This window comes from Cyanistes caeruleus, chromosome 2 (genome assembly GCF_971803275.1).
Source record: "Cyanistes caeruleus chromosome 2, bCyaCae1.hap1.1, whole genome shotgun sequence".
In the NCBI taxonomy this organism is placed as follows: Eukaryota; Metazoa; Chordata; class Aves; order Passeriformes; family Paridae; genus Cyanistes; species Cyanistes caeruleus.
Genome location: NC_141702.1, coordinates 61,133,580 through 61,153,670, shown reverse-complemented (window position 1 = coordinate 61,153,670; position 20,091 = coordinate 61,133,580). Strand labels below are relative to the sequence as shown.

General features: G+C 39.1%; 2 protein-coding genes across 47 annotated transcripts in view; one reads left to right on the top strand and one right to left on the bottom strand.

The window, feature by feature from the left end:
• Positions 1–13,726, bottom strand: part of SYTL3 (synaptotagmin like 3) — a 35,749-nt gene extending 22,023 nt beyond the window's left edge. Inside the window, exons 1-9 of one of the 46 annotated variants that reach the window (XM_086868683.1) lie at positions 11,134–11,267; positions 10,946–10,984; positions 10,802–10,858; positions 10,361–10,399; positions 8,903–8,988; positions 6,597–7,139; positions 4,935–5,150; positions 3,147–3,211; positions 548–599 (exon numbers count right to left, since the gene is read on the bottom strand). In XM_086868683.1, coding sequence (XP_086724809.1) covers positions 548–599; positions 3,147–3,211; positions 4,935–5,150; positions 6,597–6,706 — 443 coding nt within the window. In that variant the 5' untranslated portion in view covers positions 6,707–7,139; positions 8,903–8,988; positions 10,361–10,399; ... (1 more) ...; positions 10,946–10,984; positions 11,134–11,267. Of the gene's footprint in view, positions 1–547; positions 600–3,146; positions 3,212–4,934; positions 5,151–6,596; positions 7,140–8,902; positions 8,989–10,360; positions 10,425–10,801; positions 10,878–10,945; positions 11,000–11,133; positions 11,514–11,771 lie in introns of those variants that run through there. The other 45 variants (XM_086868675.1, XM_023923445.2, XM_086868687.1 and 42 more) reach the window with 45 other exon arrangements.
• Positions 13,037–18,259, top strand: DYNLT1 (dynein light chain Tctex-type 1). The gene is made up of 5 exons (XM_023923450.2): positions 13,037–13,128; positions 15,913–15,954; positions 17,141–17,264; positions 17,483–17,560; positions 17,841–18,259. The coding sequence occupies exons 1-5, from the start codon at positions 13,102–13,104 to the stop codon at positions 17,909–17,911; spliced, it is 342 nt and encodes a 113-aa protein (XP_023779218.1). The 5' UTR covers positions 13,037–13,101; the 3' UTR covers positions 17,912–18,259.
• The last annotated feature ends 1,832 nt before the right edge of the window (positions 18,260–20,091 follow it).

The following is a 20,091-nucleotide window of genomic DNA, read 5'->3' as shown; positions in this document are numbered from 1 at the left end:
GTAATAACTTAAGTATGGTCATGCTTTGCCCTCCAGTCAAAATATTTATTCACTGAAAACTAGAATTTATTTTTTTTTAGTTTGGTACATGAAAGTGTCTAACTTCTTGCCTATTATTTATTGTAAAAGTATCATATCAGCAATATCTCCTATTGAACAAATGATGATGCTGTTATTACATATAGTGAAGAACTCTCATTTACAATAATTTAAAAGTATTTTGAAAATTTAACAGATAATTGTATAAATAGTTATGCAAAAAATATAAGCAGATAAAGATAATGCATGTTGTCCCCTCATTTCAAATAAGATTCTATTACTTCAAACATAGTACTTACTCTGTTGTATATGAGACCTGTTCTGTGGATTGCTGACAGCTAAAAGTAAAAATTTTTCTATGCTTTTATCATTTGAACTCCAAAAGTATTGATTTTTTTTTTTCATAATAAAAGAATACAAACTACTGTTTGGTTTATAACATAAAATATGTCAAACATACAACAGGTTCACAGTGTCCTAGGACTGTTTGCCCTTTTATGAGTCTTACCTCAGACTCTGGTAAGATTCCAAGAGCTTTGCACCAACTGTTTCATGTCTGCCTATGAAGGAGGGAAAACAAATCCAGAGATCATTTAGTAGCAACTAAAGATCAGTTACTTATGCCTGTATAACCCTGTGTTTACATAAACTCATGCAAATGCAAGTCAGGAATGAAGTCAATTCCCAGCTAATGTATCAGCACGCATGCCAAGCGACACAGCAAGTTCCTCCTGCATCTCAAACCCTACCATGAGTTCACCCTCTCCTGTTGCAGGTGACACATTCAGATAACTCTTCACAAATGTTGAGGACAATCACACAGAGATGCCAACAGGCCCATTCCTACAGATTGCCAAGTGTTCTCAGCCTCCCAGGGTCCAGGAGGCAGGTGGTGCACGGGCCCACTGCACTAAAGCACACTTCAGCCACAAAACAAACACTAGGGGAAGCTTGAAAACGTGTACAAGGGCAGGCACATGGTCAACTCTTACACCTCACAAAAAATTTTTTGCACTTTTCCTGCTAGAGACCTGAGCAATGATGAAAATGCTTGACTAGCTCACAGACATGAGTGAGACCCTTTGCTAAGAGCATCCTTGCAGGGAAATGGCAACAATGGCACATTCCTCGGTGCGCAGCCACATGATGTGAAGACATCAAGGAGCAAGAGCTCCATCAGGCATGAACAATGAAGACTCATAAAACTGTCATTTGCTCCTGGGGGATCACATATATAACAAATGGTGAACTGAAATTATCTGGAGTGACTTTAATCACTAGTAATTCCTGATCCAGTAAGCAGCATGTGATCCAGCTTTTGCTGAAGATGTCATTAATTATAACATTACTTACATAAAAGTAATAGACTTTATTAGTGGTAGAAACAATAATTAGCTCATGGATGTTAGAATTTTCAATCAGAACTCCAGAATTCTCTCTTATTTATAAATAACATTTGCTACCTTAGATTTTAAATTGATGGCCACTACAAGTAATCCACCACTTTTATGAAAATATGAATCTCATTCCTTAGCTAGATGATACAAAAAAATAATAAAAAGTATAAAATTGTAATTTTTTTTACTACACAACATGAGAAAACTTTACTGTAAAAGTTTTATTTCTTCAGTTAAACTTACTTCGTAGTGATTACTTGAGTTATGCTATATTTTCAAACCAAAAGAGGGCACTCTACCTCCAGGATTGAAGGATGCATAAAGGCTGCTGTGTTTCAAAAACTGTCACTTTTTAAACTCCTTTAAATACATCACTTGTTCTAATCAAAGGAACTGAACAAAACATTTCTCCCTGCAGGTTTATCTTCTGTATATCCTTAGATCTTTGTGACTTTAACAGTATTACCATTAGACTAACTAAGCAAAATGCTTCAAGAACCCACAAAGCCTTGATAATTCAAAGTGAGAACTGATTTATTTTGCTGGGAAAAGGGACAGTCAGTAACTTACATTATCAGATTCAATATCTGAGAACAACACTTTAAAATAATAGAGAGACTGATAAAATTACCAGCTTTATACTCATTGAAAGGAATGAGGGAAAATTATTATCAGCGGTTATCAGATGGAAGTGTGCTTAAAAAAAAAATCAGTCAACTGAAACTTTAAAATCAGAGACTGTTGGCTAGAATGGATTTCAGTGAAATCTTTCAAATTTTAATTTTTTTTTTTTTAATGAGAATTTAGTTCAGTTTCTTAATATGCTGCCTTTCACAAACACCTACTACCCAAAATTTGCCCGATTATGTTCTTCCATTTGTAAAAGTCCCCCCATTCAAGTTTCCCAGGGGTGACTTAAGGCCTAGTTCTTTCCTTTTTAGTACCCTTCAACATAAATGCAGATCCTGGAAGTGAAACTGTGTCATTTAACTACAGTCAGACACAAAATTAAGTAGATGCCTATCTGAAGTGGCACATCAAGGAAAAGAGGAAACAAACCTTCTCCACCTTGCTATTTATTGTAGGTGAAAATAAACACTAACAGCTCCTTTGCTGGCAAAACACATTCCCCATGGAGCAATCCATCCACATCCTCTATAATTTCTTTTAGAGCTTTGTACTTTTAATGGCACTGAAAAGACCCAGCAGAAGGCAATGGCACAGCCAGCTGGCTGAAGGTAACAAAACAGTGTTTAGCTCTCTGCTCTTTTATAGCTACACACGGGGAAGATATTCCATTCTATCATTTCTTTAAACTTTAAAACTTCCTCAGTGAAAATAACCAAAGTTTAAATTTTGACAAACAATGAATGCAAGATCATTTTCATCCTGTACATATAACATTTGTATAATTATATACTATAATATATATAATTATAATTTCACATCATTGTATTTCTTAGAAGTCTTACCTGCTCATTAATTCAAATTTACATGGCCAACAATTTTTTTACTTTTATTACTCAGACAAAAGCTACACTTTTAAATTTGTTCTGCTAATTTGTGTTCATGTTTTATTTACTGCACAGCCAGATGGACAGCATGGTAAAATTGAAGAAACACTGGATACAGTGTCAGACTACATTCTATGTTTCACTTACATGACAGCTACACATTACATAGCAGTTTATGATCTGTTCCAGTGATTACCTTCACCTGGATATTTCTTTGCTCGTTCCTCAAAGAACCATTCACCAGCCTTCACTTTCACATCTCTGGAAAACAGTCAAAAAATTAGTCTAATAATAAACAAGATCCAAAATGACAGTTACTTGGGACTTGGAAATCAGCTCTTACCTTTCTTAGCCATCCTATTTTTCCCTCACCAGGATAAACAAAAGGTGCTGAGTACCATTTACCACATTGCTGCATTCCCTACCCTCCTTGAGACTTGCAGCTTTGATGTAAAGCTCACTGAAGGCAATGAAAGAAGTCTGAATTTAATTGATTTTACATCATAACTAAAGATCAAATGTACTCTCTCCTCCCTATAAAGAGAAATTCAATGACAGCTGGCATATCCATCTGTATTAGCAAGATTTAAAAAAAAAAGGTAATTTCCTGGAGGAAAAGTAAAAAGGTCTTTTAATTAATCTAAATAATGCTTTCTTGGTTTTACCATTGAATATCTGCACAAGCTTATTAAATAATTAAGGGTGCGCAGCACTACACAAAGCAGCTTAACAACAAGCAACTTTCTATAGGGGATTTCCCCTGCAGCCACCAAATAACTGGAAACTAATTTAAAACAAGAGGAATTGGAGAGGGTTATCCAGAGAAGGATATGGAAAGCTAATTTTTGAATTTTCAGTTTAGCGCATGTGGTTTGAAACACAGTAAAACACACAAACCAAAGTCTAGTAACTATTTTGTATCAAGTATAAATACAGTTGAACTACTATTTTGCATATTAGTCACTAAATGAACTGAAGATTCAGAGAATAGCTTGTTGATTATAGTGTACAGCTCTCTTCCAAACGACAAAAAAAATACTTCCAACTACTGCAAATTTGTTTAACTTGAGACCAATACTTTGCCTTATATTTGCCTCTGTTTTAATCTCATTTTGGTACCTGCAGAGGGAGTGGAGTGGTGGATTCATCTTGTGTTGGCATAAAGTAAGTTTTCATCCAAATCCTCACCATTTCTACAAGGATATTTATCATTCAATAGAGCTTTTGAATAGCTTCCCAAACTAATCATTCTTCACCTATGTATTATTTTTCATCAAATGTGGAAATATATCTAAATCCTTTTGCTTAGAAAGATTGCAATTAATAGAATGGACTATGAAGAAATAATTTGATATTAAAAAAATGTACCAATACAGTAAAAAAAAGACTGTCTCCTGCATCCTGAAATACAAAAATGTGACATAGTAAAAGAAAAAAAATCAACTAATTCAAGGTAAACAGGTTTGTATTTCTGACCATACTTGAACAAATTGTAGTAATGTTATTAATTGGTTTTGCTCTTTAAAATTTTATAAAGCATGACTTCAAATTATTCATCAATCAGGTTTCTCACTCCAGTGGTAAGAGGCAGAAAATAATGATTAGGAAATTGTCAAGAAATTGACTGTACTACATCAAAGCACAGCACCTTCAGCAGGTTGTGAGGATGCCCCAGTTCAACATCAAGTACAGGAAGGAGCTCTCTCTGTGGCTCAGAAACCCACAACTGTTTCTGTGCTTTGCTATTATCATCTTTGTCACACTCACAGTCCCTACCCTGAGGATCCATTTTGCTACACACAGGAAGGAAATAGCAGCTACATGAAGAATAACACAAAGTTTCCATCCATTTCATCGCTACCAGGACTTCAGCCAACATTTTCATTACACCAGTGGCTTTGTTTCATTAACTGTTCAGGCAACAGATACACACAACCAGTGGGCATCCATTGGATGACTGGGGCAAACCAGCAAAATTCCTTACCCATGAGCATAACAAATGGTGCATTTCCAGAGGCAGGGGGTCAGGCAGACACGGCATTCCGAGCACACCCGATGACTGCATCCATTGCACACTGCTCCTCTGTTCATCAGCAGCCCCAGTGACTTCTGACAGCGAGCACAAGATCTCTCCTGGTACTCATGCCTTGCATTTTTTGCCCCTTTCCACCGAAGCTGCTGTAGCTGCAATTTCATTTTCCTAATTCCACAGGTAAAAAGGGAAAAAAAAAAAATTACGAAGGATAAAATCCTTACATAATGCACAAGTTAATAATACCCTGGTTGTGCAAAACCATTTCTAGTGGGAGATATGCCCTCAAGTGTGACCTCTGTTGAAGCACTTTTTGAAAATGTGCACACACAGCATTTCTGCAGTGCGACTCTGTGTGTGTGATCAGAACTGAGCAAACTAACAGAAATAGTTTAGTATAAATGGGGGTTTTGTTCATTTCAGGCCCACTTTCAGCACTGAAATTATTGTATGCAAGTGATTATGCATTCACTTACAAAAACTGAGACTAAATGGTAGTCCCTTACATTTGATTCTTTTAATCATATTTATCCAATAATTAAACATTCTACTGAGTAAAAAAAATAATCATAACAAATGCATCATCTGAAAGCTAAAAAAACAAACCAAAACAGCACACAGACCAAAATATCAAAACCTCCTTGCCATTAACTTTGTTTCCATTGCATGTACCAATAATCAAAATCTATGTTTTTAATTGATAGTAACATCATCAGTAGTTAAAAGGGATTTTCTAACCAATTTGGACATTCTGTATAGCCCTTCATGTAATTGCTATTGTTTTAATATTGTTCTGTATTTAATGTGTCCCATAATACTTACAGAAATGCTTGATGTAAACAAAGTTTAACTTTCCACATTTAAGAGACTGAAAATTAATATCTTACCCACACCAATACCTAGTTTTACAGGAGGATGCAATATCACAGAGCAGGATACAAGGTACTGAGAAATCTTTGTCCTAGCCAAGATATAAAGCAAATAAAGTGCTGGAAAATTATTCTTCATCCTCACCAGCTGAGATACTGGCATAGTGTGAAATTAGTAAATAAAATACTTTCCTAACCAATGACACCTATTGACACAAGTAACAACCTCCAAGGTAGAGTGGTGTGCTTGCTGCCAGCTGTGTGTGAGAAGGTATAGTGATGGATTTAGCAAGATGAGCAGGTATCCAATGATTCTTAACTCCAGTCTTGGCACACTGTAAGCTGAACAAGCCAGCCAAAGATCTGAATATGTTCCACTTCACTAAGACTATACATATGCATACATAGGAACATGATGAGAATGTATGCAAATACACAAAGCCTTCATAGAAAAAATGCAGCCAGCAACTGAAGTTTCTATGAAGGCTGGAAGTAAAATTCACCAAATACACTATTCAGTGAGCAGGATTTGATGGTCTTTAGTGTAGAGCTAATAGAATGGCAAAAACAAGAGGCACTGGATAACCTTAGATTTCCCAGACAATACAAAGGCATTAGCTAACCATAAGTTAGAAAATGAATACATTTAGAAGGACAATAAAGTCCTCCAACAAAGAAGAGTAATTCTAAAGGGAATAAAACCAAATCACAAACCGGAAAACAGGAATAGGGGAACAACAGTTACCTTATTCTTTCCTCCTCCATTTTTCTCACCATCTGGTCACGGTATAGGACCTCCAGAACAGCCTCTCGTTCTAATTCCTTAAGGAAGTTCAGATTAAATTCACAGGCCATTTTTATCAAATTTCACTATTTCACCTGTTTTGTAGACTCCTGTCTTATGGGTTCCACTACAACCCAAATGCTGGTCTGGATGTTTCCTAAAGGCCTGCACTCTTACTTGATTGTTGATGTGTTTCACTGTGTCATGCCCTTGGAAAGAAAAATAATTTTGTCCGTCTTCACACAGATTTAAGTGTCTCTGTTACCCAGGAAATTTGAACAGTTATCAAGGTCACAGCAGTCTTGACTTTTTCACGTGTCCTTTAACTTCCTTTTCTTCTTTCCAAGAGGTGGTTCCAAAACAGAAGAGAGCTTGCAGCAATGTCCCAAATAGGGCTTGAACTGGCACCAGATGGAGGGACAATTTGTCAAGAGATGGTGTAAAGTAGTGGCAGAAATGGTTTGGGTTTCTCTGTTTGGCCTTGTAGATTCAGGATTTCTGGGCCTAAGGGGAAAAAAAACCAAAACCAATCATTATCTCTTCTCACCTATTCAAGACATTTCAAATAATGTGGAAGACACATTTTGATATACTCAAATCTTTCATGCAATAATTCAGACACAGGAGAGGTTTTAAGACAGACCTGATCTTCAGAGAGGCTCACCATATTGTCCATTAGCACTCAGGCACATACCTTCACATTTTTTGTACAGTCAACATAAAACAACCAATAAAAAAGCCTAAGTTAGTTTTGAATACAGGCCTACATGTCCCATGACTATCCTACTGCTTGAGACAAAATTTTTGAGAAAAAATGTCCCTTAATAATCTCATTTTATTGAAAATGCATTACAAGACTAAGAGGAAAAAACCAAAACCTCTAAGTCACTTCCATCAATTACCTGTGTGTGGTCTGATACCAAATAATGCTGTTATCTTTGCTAATACACAGAGGCACAGAGAAGTTAAGATATATATTATTTCCAGCTCAGTGCACTAATGATTTTGGTCCCAAACAAATATACGCAAGTATAAAATTGAAACTGCATCATAGCTGTAGTGTGGATATATTCTGGGATCCTCACTTTTGCAAAACCCCACTAAAGTATAATTTTAATATACTCTGCAGCAAAGTGGAGAAAGAAGATGATTATTCAACCTAAACCAGCTTACACACCACATTATTTTCAATATTACTGTCTAAGGTTTAGTGCATATTACTAGAAATGTAAGACAATTCCACTTATGGTACACCAATATTAAAGGCATGGATATGGAAACTGGTTAAGTGTTTCAAACTTAATCTGAAGTAGATACAGTCAGGCTCTAGGCAGGTGTAGACACTAAGACAAAAGGGTAAAGCTTTCCCAAAGCACCTACTGATGCTTCACTGATGGACCTCAGCTGAGAATCTGACCAACCACCTGCATTGCTGGATTGTTATTTTCAAATACTGAGTTTTAAATTTAAAGCAAACAAAAACCTAAACCACCAAAAGAACCCACTAAAACTTCAGATACACAATGACAAGGTATTTTTGTCAGTGCAGGGAATTCCTTGACATGCAGCTTTTCCCAATTAAGTTACTTAATTTTCCACCAGAAAAAGCAGAGGGTGATAATATGTCTACATAAACAGGTTGCATTCCATTTGTGTATGGTTTTTTTTGGTGAAACACTTCAACAGACACCAAAAGGACAAAGCATTTCACAGAAGCTTGTGTTCAAGAAAAAAAAAAAACTAACTTCCTGTGGAAACAAGAGAGACAGAGATAGGCATATTCATGTTTTATTTCCTTACCAACTGCAATTTCACAGGAAATTACTCATTTGAAGCATAAATGCCTGAGCAAATTTTTTTAACACAATATATGTCATTTTCAAAGGTCCCAGCATCCTTCACCTGCTTTCACCTTTTACCAGCCTTCTGGGATAGATAAGAATGTTTAAAGTCATCAACTCCATTTAAGTCAACACAACCTAAAGAGGAGTCAGTACAAACTCTGGCAGCTCTGCCCTACACAGGATATCAAAACATCCATTACAGGGTAAGCTACACTTCCTATAAACCCGTAGGATTTTGGTCATATCTGAACACCACCAAAAAATCCCACTAAAGCATTAGTAAAAGCTAGCAAGTACATGACAGTCAATAAATACTAAGTGAATCCAATAAAACTCTGCTCTGGTAATCTTCTAGAAAATACATGAATGTCTTATAGGGCTATTAAGAACATGCCACGGTAAAACAGTTATGAAGAGCAATACCTGCAGTTGAGCAAGCACAGAAAGAGTTGCTATCTGATGTCTCCTTCAAATTCTTTAAAAAAATCTAGCTGAATGATGAGATAGCCCTAAGAATAAATAAAATATTATAAAAGCATTACAACCCTCAAAATGGGAGATAATCTGTGGACCCACAACAAACTTGAACTTGTAATTATTTCACAGAGGTGTTCAAATTGGACTGAAAAGTTCTCTACCATTGTGAAATAAGAACTTTTCTCTTACACCAAAGCCATCTGCACTAGAGTAGTTTTTTTGAGGTAATAAAGAAGTGTTTTCAGTAATTACCCTCTTTGACAGGAAAAAACCCATAAGAGATGCCCTCCTTTCATGTTCACCCATTGAATCCAGCTAGCTAGCTGTTTTACACAGTCAGCTAACCTCAAAGCTGAGCATTCTCTACATAAAACCAAAAGTAACAGCAACCTCTTTAGTAAATACCACAACACTTCCTCCTTTTCAGCACAAAGTTCACAAAAAGTATTCTGTTCAAGTATTTCTTAAATTATATATTTAGCATTATTTCTTACTACATTTTGTATTTAAACTAATGCAGGGTCAGGCACCTTGCAGATGGACCAGTAACATCTCAAAAATATCATAAGAAATCCCAAAGCCATTGTAAGGGAGAAGGGATAACAAATGTGGCTATAACTTAGGAGAGGGATTCTTGCACACACAGAGTACAACCTAAAAAAACCCTTTTTTTTCTACCAGGATAAAATAGTATGTAGTTGTTACTGAAGATCAAGCAAAAAGCCTACCCTACACAAGATTAAGTTTGCAGAAACAGCGTCTCTTCTAAGTTCTTAAACTTATAAATGGTTGGCTTAGCAAGCTCTTCCTCAAAGCAATTTTACATGCAAAATATTATTGATCTCCTTTCACATCCTTAAGCATCAGCAAAATAATGGCAATTAAATAATTATAAATTGACAGATCTTCTAGAGTCACAGTCTTCATTTACTTGAGATAACTGGATTACTTTATCCACTAACCCAGAAGATGGCTGTAATACATCAGCAGCAAGGAACAGATTAAGAACGTTCAGAGTAAAACCAGTCTCAAAAGCTTCTACAGTTTGTGGCTACTTTCTATTCTGCTGAGACCAAGCACATAAATTCACTGTTAGTTAAGAAAATTACAAGTGTTATTTTGTATTACCTGGCTGCAACAGTTTAGCTCTCACATCCCTGCATATGCACATGAAAATTACTTAAGTTCTTTGATAAAGCTTTATCAAAATTCTGATATTAATAACATCCTACCCCAGAATCCAGAACAAAAATAAAACCAAATAACTAAACCCATCACAAACAATTAAGCTGCAGGTGTGGTTTTTCCATTAAATATTTTCCAGTTTGATAAAACCATACCAGTAAATAAAAATGATTCCCCCTGTGCTATGTCATACAAAATAGAGTAAAATGATGTCCTTACCTCCTCAGCAGCCATCGAAGAAAGACACCAGGAAGCAAACTGCTTATAAAAGATGAGAAGCAGTCTTATTATTTAATTATCTCTCCTTAAAGAAAACTCGTGGCTGTTCTCCACCCCCTTTCCTTCCTTTGGGCACTGATACTGCTGATGTATGTTCAGAGAAGCACCCCAAAACAGCTGAAAGCAAATGCGCTCAAAAAAGAGCTCCTGTGTTACAACAGCTTTTGCCAGATCTCTGGTTTTGTTACCATCAACAAGCAAAGATATTTGTTTTTCTAACATTGAAAGGAGACTCAGCACAAGAGACTAAAAAAGCTGACTGATACACCAAAATATGCTCAGTCTTCAAGCCACATACAGGAAGAAAAGTGGCTTTGGGTTTTACATATATATATATTTATTTTTTTTTTCTGACACCATAAATGTGAAAATACTTCTAACCTCAATGTCTCCAGGGCTTGTACAGAAAGCTTGGTTTGTATAATAAACAGCTCTTTCCTGGAAATAAAACAGTTTTCTATTTAGGTCTATAAGATAAAGCAATTAGTATAGATAAAAATTCCAGATAATTCAGTTTTTATGCACCTGCAAAAAGAAGACTTATTTTACCTCACAGCTGGAAATCTGATCTCAGGTAACAATTGAAAATTAAAACATTATTCAGGTTGGACATCTTAAGTCTATCACAGAATTAAGCACGGCTAATGAAGTTCAAAATTACATCCCAATTATTTCTAAGTCTGGAGAAAAAAAAAAAAAAAAGTCATTCTTACAGCTCAGTCTCCTTCCTTTTTCCCAGTTCTACCAAACTGTGCATATGACACAGAAACCCTTCTTAACTGCTTCAGGTAATTAAAGATTTGTAATTTTTAGTTAAAATGAAACAAAGCACAACAATTCCACTCACATGGAGACATTCAAGACCTTGTATTTTTATAACCTCATCAAGCTAAATAGGTTCAAGCATTTCCACCTGTGTATGTCAAGTTTAATCACCTTCTTCAACTGCATCATGGAAGAGAAAGCCACTGCTAGTGAGGCATAGAGCCATGCATGTATGCACCATATTTGGATAATTTGGGTCTTAATTTTTGGCAAATCTTAAACTGAATGAGAAGCCAAAAGTAACCTGAGGCTTCTAACTACCCACAGTGATTAGCTGTAATCCCAAATTGTATTTTGATTAATTGTATCCCAAATGGAGGCTGCAGAACCTTAGCCCTACAACCAGCTTTCCCCTAATATTTAATCAAATCCTTAATTGCCACATATTTAACTCATTGCATTTTTCCCTCATCCCTGGCTGTGGAAAACTGCTGCAGTATTTTATACAGGCTAAGAATATAACCAAATATATAGCCTTTTATGCTTTTTGTTCAAACCACTTTTTCAGTCTTCCCATAGTCCTCACCTTTTTGTCTCTGCTTTTTGGAAGCAGCAAGCACAAGACCTGGAAAGGGGCTGAGGATGTGCTCAGCATCCAGCCACAGGCCCACTGTATCCCTCCGGAGAGAGCGGAGCTGGTGCTGCCCACAGGGTGCCCCCAGAGCCCCAAAGTGAGGTGCCTGGCCAGGGTCCCCTTTTTTGGGAGGAACAGGAGACAGAGCCTGACACAGAACTGGAGACAGCATCAAAACTGCTCAGCCAGCACACTCAGGCCCTGGAGCTGTAAGTCCCTCAGTCTTCTTGAAATAAAACACCCAAAACTGGACACAGTATTCCTTGTGCAGCCTTACCACAGAGGGGGCAATAGGAATACTGCTTCCAGGCTCTATGTCCTTTATGGTTTTTTACTATTTTTTTTTAACAGCACCATACAAGAAATTGAGATAAATTGTACCTAAACACCTCCCTACTCCGTGTGTCTTTGGAACACAGCTACTGAGTGAGTTGGTCCTGTGCTTGTAGAGCTGGTTATTCCTGCCTCCATACAACCCTTTGAACTTGTCCCCAGTAAGTTATTTCTTCCTCCATCCAGACTTTTCCTGCAGTTCATCCAGGCCCTTCTGAGTGTGAACAGCATCTCCCACTGCCTAGAGCAGCTCTCAGGGGCTGGTAGCATCAGTGATTTGGACAACCTGTAAATCCTGCACACACAAAACATCCAGGAACTGTGACAAATGTGGCCTTTAATTTCGTTCTCCTGGTTCTTACTATGTCTGCTAAAACTCGTGTGATCTGCTTAGAACTGTAAGAATTCAGATATTCTTCTGGAGTGGGTTGACCCTGTCGGGATGTCAGACGCCCACTAAAGCCTCCCTGTCACTTCCCTCCGGCTGGGCGGGAGGGAAATATAATGAATAGACCGGGAGAGTTTTTCTGTGTTATTATTTTCTCAGTTTGCGACATAGGCCTTCTTTTTAAGCTCTTTCCAGAGACAAGAAACGGATCCTCCTTCCCTCCTCGGGGAGCAGAAAAGGACCTCCCAGGGAAGGACCTCTTGTGGGGCCGAACACTAATGCCAAGCTATCGGTAAGAAAAGCACAGCTTTCACAAGCGGCTCCCCCCTCTCAGCCACAGTCTTGGGGACGCTTGACAGCACCACAGCGGCCCCGCCGAGCGCCATCTCCCGCCCGTCTCCCGGCCGCTGTCGCTACGGCAACCGCGCCATCTTGGAGGGCGCCGAGCCCAGCCCAGCCCCGGCGGGCGCTGGCGCGCAGGCGCAGTGCGGGCGGTGGCCGGTGAGGGGCGCGGCGGCGGTGCCGGGGGTCGGTGGCGGCGTGAGGGGCTCCGCCGGGAAGATGGACGAATTCCAGACGGCAGAGGAGGTAACGGGACGGGGGATAGGAGGAGCACAGCCTCCCGCCTGGCGTCTCCTTTCAGGGCCAGCGGAGTGTCTCAGGCGGTGCCCGTCCGCCCCGCATCCCACCCCTCGGCGTCCCCCGCCGCCATCCCTGTCGCCTTCCCTCAGGGTGGAGCCGCGTAACCCGGGCACCGGCGGCAGACGGGCCCAGCCTTTGTTCTTCCGCCCCCGGGTGCCGGCCCCTTGACCGGGTGTTCACTGGACTCCTCGACTCTGTTTTCTAGCCCTGCCGCTGCAGGTGGCTCGGGGAAGAGGCGTGAGGGGTGTCGTGGCCTCGGGCTGCCCCCGCCGGAGGAGCCGAGTGCCGTGGTGAGGGGGTGGCCGGTGCCGTGTGCGGCAGGGGAACACTCGAGCAAACTGCTTCTGTGTGGAAAGAGGAGTCCAAGCCTCTGGGCTGCGTGTTACAGGCGTGCTGATGGGGCGTCACACCCCATTCACAAGATGCGGAGTGGGATAAATCAAGAGTCTCAATCTATTATCGTGCTAAATGACCACCTCGTGTCTCCCCGCTAAGGAGGAGGAAGCAGCCAGTGCTGCTTTTGCAGGGGGACAGCTGTGACACTGTTAAACAGCCGAGATGTGACTGGGTGACACAAGAGCGAAGCAGCGAGAGGGCCGAAGGTGTGTCAGGCTTGTCCTTTTCTAAAAGCCTCGTCCTCATGGCAGGGCCTGGCCTGTGTTACAGTCACAGACTGTTCGGCGTTTTTAAAAAGATATAATTAACATCCTGGAAATCATTCTTAGAGCTGTTTTCAGAAACGTTTTCAGAATTACGAAAGGCTGTAGTACTGCTCTGCAGTTTGCATGTGTTGCCTGGGAGCACCCCTTTTAAACAAGGTGTTGGAAACATCATCTGCTTGCTTTGTGCCAGAGAGGTACCGCAGGGAAACTGTAAAGTAGCCGATTTTTTTCTCCTTTATTTTTTAGTACATTAAAGTTTTTGTGTCATCTTATTAAAAGATGACATGATGATAAAACGGGTAGTGTTGTGTTATTTCATAGTTCGGTTATAGCACATATATCCTAAATCGGGATATCAGGAATTTATGTTCATTTTTGTCATTCCAAGAAAGGAAGAAGGTTGAAAAGTAGCATCAGCCCCAGAAGTGAATTGTCAAATCTCTCTATTGTTTCTGTACAAATTAGATATCAGAATACCTTTGAGAACTTGGGTTGAATTTAAGTCATCTTATTTTGGTGTGAACTGTGTACTCACTCAAAGGCATTTCTGAGCAGATTTTGTGAGGAAGAAAACTGTACGTGGTTTATCATCATGCTTGACAGTAGTCTTCATAGCGTGTCTACCATGTTCTTAAGCTCTGTGGGAAAGAGTGTTTTTTGATAATTGTAGTTTTTACTTGTTTAAATACACTGCTGCATCTTAAAATGTAAGCACCTGTAAAATATAGTACCATGAAAATAAATTAAAATTAAGTCCTAGTCAAGAAGCTGAAAATAAAAAGCAATTTGCCACGGAACATAAAGGCTTTTAAAAATGTTGAATTGTGCCAGCAAGTTGGTGCTTCTGGATAGGTATAGTAAAGGAGCCCAGCTTGTCTTCCAGGATGTGCTGTTTCTTCTGTCATGAAGAATGATCAACTTCTCTCATCTTTCTGAATGTCACATGTCATTGAAGCTGTTCACCTCCTGACTAAAGGTTTATGAATGTGATGTTGAGATTCTCCTGAGCAGGTATAACTGTATCCTGCCTGCAGATGTGAATTACACTGTTGTTCATTTCTGTCAGCCTGAGAAGCTGACTGACCTACCAGTGAAAACCCAGTCAACATACACCTGGTTGGGTTCACTTTTACATTCTTATTCAGTCTTTTGAAATTAATAAGTTTGCCTTCACGTGCTCTTTTGTCCCGGTGTGTGAGGTGAGGCTGTGAGACACCAGCAGTGACAGGGTGGGGTGTGAGTCGCTGTTGCAGCGCAGGGTGCCCCTGGTCAGTGCTCCCTGGTCCTGTGAGTGGCTGCCCCAGCAGTGGGAGCAGCTTGTTCTAACCCCCTGACATGGGAGGCAGCAGGAGCAGAGGGAAGAAAACATAAACTACTGACCATACATGGAAATGGGTGGTAGTTTTAAGATGAGTAAAATGTTTGGGCCTTCATTGTCTTGATTCCATGTGCTTAATCTCTGCTCCCCAAAGGCTGAAGGTCCAGTGAGCTACATTTCCCCTTTGGTTTCCAAGGGGCAGCTTTCTTCTTATCCCTGGCTGAGATTGTCAAGACAGTTTTTCCTTCAGCTCTGAACTGCTCTTTTGTCCACATCGGTGCCCTGGAGATGTCGGTTCCATTTATCTGCGAGCTGAGGTTATCTCCCTGAGCCCACTGTGATGTGCAGACATTAGTGCTTATTATTGGGAAAGGGGAATATATGTGTACACAAGTGCCATACATGTTATTTTAAAATGCTTCAAATCAAAATTTCAGAGCTTTCTTGACTCAAAAGGCTAGCCAGTTTTGGTTCATTTCTTTTAATTACTTTTCTAAGCAGATTAACTTGACTGGGCTGAAGGAGCTAGAGTACATATAGATACATGTGTATCATATATGTACACATAGATACATATATGTACATCTAGAGTACATATATATGCAAATAGAGGCAGACTTGGTATCTTCTGACTTACCAGAAATCTGATACTGGTAAATTAAATTTCTAGTGCTTGTTCTTAACAGATCTCGAACATCATAAACAGAAGAATGTGTCCACTTGTTATTTAAAATTCTTTCTCTTTTGTAGGCTTCCTTTCTTGTTGATGAAGTCAGCAGCATCATTAAAGAGGTAATTTAAACATTTTCACTTTGTTGGTGTGAAATTTCATGTGCTGTATGCTGCATACTAAAAGGCATTCAGTAAAATGTGGTGATATGCAATAGATTTCTAGGTAGGTTGCTGTCAAAGTACAGGTAACTGTTGATTTATGGAAGTGTATGGACTTCAGTGGAAATGATACCAAGCTTTAGCTGTGATACATACTGCAAATCCAAGAGATATTTAAAGTAATTTCATACACTCCTCCCTAGTTGCAGTGCATCCCTGTTAGAATTTCTAGGGGGATGTTTAATGTTAAACACCGTACAAATAGATTCTATGTTTTAGTAAAATACAGGAGCTTTTGGTAGACTGTGTGCGTATGCCTGTTACTGTGTTCTTTCAAGATGCCTTTCTCCAAAGGGAGTTCTTTTTGTTTGGAATGATTGAACTATTCTTGTTGCTAAGAAACATGAATTTTCTGTCTAGAAAATTTCTAGCAGGATTTGGAATTCCTCTTGTAGACTAGTGCAGCCTGTTTGCTGTTGCAAAATAACTGTTTTGGCCAAACTCTGTAAATTGAATACACAAACTTATTAAAGCTTACTAAATCCTCCTGTCTCTTCTGAATTCAATTTTGTGGTGATTTTTTTTCATAATTTCTGTAATGAAACAATGTGCCAATGAAAAAAATGTAGGTTTAACTTACTTTTGTTTATATCTTAAAGGGGAAACTATCCTCATAAGTAAAATGGATTATTTGGCTGGAGCCTTCTGATCTGTTAGCAACCAGCAACTACATGGGTCTTCTGATTTAGTCTGGGGTTTGTTTCCCAAAAATGATTCTGCTCAAAAATTGGAATTTCATTTCCATAGAAGAATATGTGTGAATGAGCTGTTTTACTACTGTGCCTTTTAAAATTCTCTTCAGGACTGTTTAAATGCAGGACCCTTTTCATAATTGTGGCTGTAGGACATTACTAATAATCTAAATCTCACAGAATGAACAGAGGGTGGGATCTATCGTGATTTCCCCTGTGCCTGGCTCAGACTGTGACCTACATGTTTTCAATAATTGAAAACACTTCCAACAGCCAGTGTAGACCAGCAGTATTTAGGATTTTTCTGTGGGTATGGGGTCCATGTTGGAAGGGGTTAATGGGTGCCTTGCAGTTGACAGAAGTGCAGCTCCCTCATCTGTTTGTCCCCCCCCCAGGCCATAGAGAGTGCTATCGGTGGCAACGCCTACCAGCACAGCAAAGTGAACCAGTGGACAACAAGTGTGGTGGAACAAACCCTGAGCCAGCTCACAAAGCTGGGGAAGCCCTTCAAGTACATTGGTGAGCTCAGCTTCCCCTTTTCTCTGAAAGCTGGGGTAGTCAAGTGTCTGTCCAACCAATAGGCAGGGGGCAGCAAAAGACCTCAGAACCTTGTCTCTAAACGGCTCACAGCCATGCATGTTTGTTTATGTATGTGTGTGCTAAGTTGAGCAAAAATGGGGATAAATGCTAATTAATGTTAGTGAGAAATTAATCAAAGCTTCTCTTCTGACTAACAGTGACCTGTGTGATTATGCAAAAGAATGGTGCTGGGCTACATACAGCAAGTTCTTGCTTCTGGGACAACTCCAGCGATGGTAAGGAAAACAACTCTTGGATTTTCCATCTAATGCCAGTCTCTTTGAGACTAGGCAGCATACTTCCCCCCCACCCAAGTCTGTAGTTTTGGAGTAATAGCATACTGTTTGGTATTTTTTCCATTTAGCTGTGATGCTAACTGAGCTGTGTATGAAATGCTTGGCTGTTGTGAAAGCTTTATTCTTAAGATTCTTAAAGGAAACAAGTATAAAAATGCATAGAGGGGCATGTATGTAATCGCTTCCTTCCATTTCTGAAACCCTTTTTTTCTATTTGCAGGAACCTGCACTGTGAGATGGGAGAATAAGACCATGTACTGTATTGTCAGTGCCTTTGGACTTGCAATATAATTGCCTTGAAATTTTTCATTCTTCTCTTTTCTATTCCAGCACTTGATTCCATCTCCACTCAAACTGTGAATACCTGAACAACTTGTTTTTAATGCATTTTTTTTAGTAACTTTTCTTCAAAGATAGAAATTTGAAAACATGTTTTTACCTGTTTTGTTTGTACCTAGTTCCACACCAGTGTTTTCTACACTTTTTTATCACTTCAAAACTTCTCTTCAAGGTGCTAATACTGAAATCTGCTGCAGTGTAAACACTTTCTCTAGATTTCTTTTCTTAGACCAATATAAATGAGACACTGACTTTCACACTTTGTACTTTTGGTTAGCATTAAATTATTGAAATTCATAACCATTGGTGTGATTAATTTAAACTTAAATCTTTTGTTATTGGGGGAAAAAGTTTCAATTTTTTTCAATTCTCTTCAAGATAGTTGAAGTACATACAGTGAAAAGCACTTACATAATTTTGCCAAAGTCACTACAAAGTTGCAAGAAAATTAGATTATGTTTTTCAATAAGTAACTTGACTGCATTTTTGGGACCTGTTTAATCTTTCTGTATGGTATTTAGAGCATGGAAAAATAACTACCTTCACTGAACAAAAAGAAGAAATTTACACATTCTGGAAGTGCTCAGCAAGCTGTACCTGGGTAATCATTCACTTCTGCAGTCAGTTACATGTGCTAAGTAGGTCTTGAACTTGCTTGCTACACTCCATTGTTAATTTTGCTGATAGTGAGAGTGATGAGTTCTGGTAGCTGATGAAACATGATCCTTTCTGAAAAGGGAAAAACTGCCTTGAGGCGATGTTTCTAAATGTGAGAAAGTCTCCTGCCTTCTAGAGTAAAGTCGCAGAAGAATAACAAGTAAAACAAGTTTCCAGCGTAGGCTTGGGTAATGTTTTGTCAGCTAATTAAAGAAATGGGAGCATACGATGAATTTTAGAAAACATCTGCCAACAGCTGTAGCTGTAGCTCACTGCTAATGAAGCTGCAAGAGTTACAAATTCATGTGGGAGAGCATCCCTGGGCTAGAGTCAGTCTGAGCAATCTGTGATTTGCTTCTTTGCAGGAAGCCCTGTCTCGTGTTCAGAATCTGGCTCTCAGCTAGAGCTGTTTAAAAGACGATTGCTAATACAACAGTGTGATTCCATGATCTGGAGAGATGCAATACTGCAGATTCAAATGACAGGAGAGCATTTGCTTGCCATAGTGTTATGTGCTAACTCTGCTCAGTGTAGTCAGACTGTGGAAAGCCCTGTGCTAGGCAAGGCTTTGACCCCCTTCCTCCCTACCCCTGTCTGCTGTCAGAAGAGGAAAACAGGTGTATCTGTCAGCAGCTTTGGGCTTGATACATTTGAGACTTCTGATAGAGCTGTAAGGCTTCTGTATTTTTGTTAGCATCAGCTCTGTAAATGCATCTCCATCATGACAAGCCACTTAACTCTTTTCACATATGTCCTAGTGAGTGCTATAGGCAATACAGAGTGTGTGTGTATACCTGAGCCTGAGGAGCACATCCCTTACATTGCTGTAAGAGAGCTTTAGTATGGGTTCAGTCTTCAGTCAGAAATGATAAAACACCTGTAAAAAGAAAATATTAAAATCAGATTGAGTAACGTGCCCAGAACAGTCACCAGGATCAGAGAAAAACTTGTCATGAAAAGAATAAATCTTTGCTCGAGTTGCTAAGGAAATTTTTCATACTTTTCTCCTTTCTATTATGCCAGAATGATGCTGGCAGTGTAGTACCTAATGAATTATTTATTTATACTTAAACAATTTTGTGCACTTTGAGTCAATATTTGCTTCTTCATCAAGCCATTCAGACATTCCTTGTCCTTTGTTCGTATTAATAACAGTATATCCCTTGATATTTTGCTGTTTGTTGGTTCATGCATGTGCTGAGCTGAAAAAACAAAAAACAACAAATGTTTGAGATGCTTGTCAGTGTAAAGGCTGCATGGCAGGAGAAACCCCTGTTGCATTTAAACAGGAGTTGTGCTACAGAAAGGCAGATACAGTTTTATAGATGGTTTTACATGTGAGCAATAACCAGTCCTTGCAATGTAAGTTTTAGGACTACAGAAAGGGTTTAGAGGTTGTGGAATTTTTGGGTGTTGGTTTCCCACTCCCATTATTAAAATAGTGCTTTTCTTTAAAATTGCATCACAATTGTATA

What these genes read in the sequence shown, in the direction of transcription:
- DYNLT1 (XM_023923450.2), top strand. Translation starts at nt 13,102, where the DNA reads ATGGACGAATTCCAGACGGCAGAGGAG. An exon ending in TCAGCAGCATCATTAAAGAG is followed by an intron (nt 15,955 to 17,140) that starts GTAATTTAAACA and finishes TCCCCCCCCCAG; the next exon opens with GCCATAGAGAGTGCTATCGG. An exon ending in GAAGCCCTTCAAGTACATTG is followed by an intron (nt 17,265 to 17,482) that starts GTGAGCTCAGCT and finishes TCTGACTAACAG; the next exon opens with TGACCTGTGTGATTATGCAA.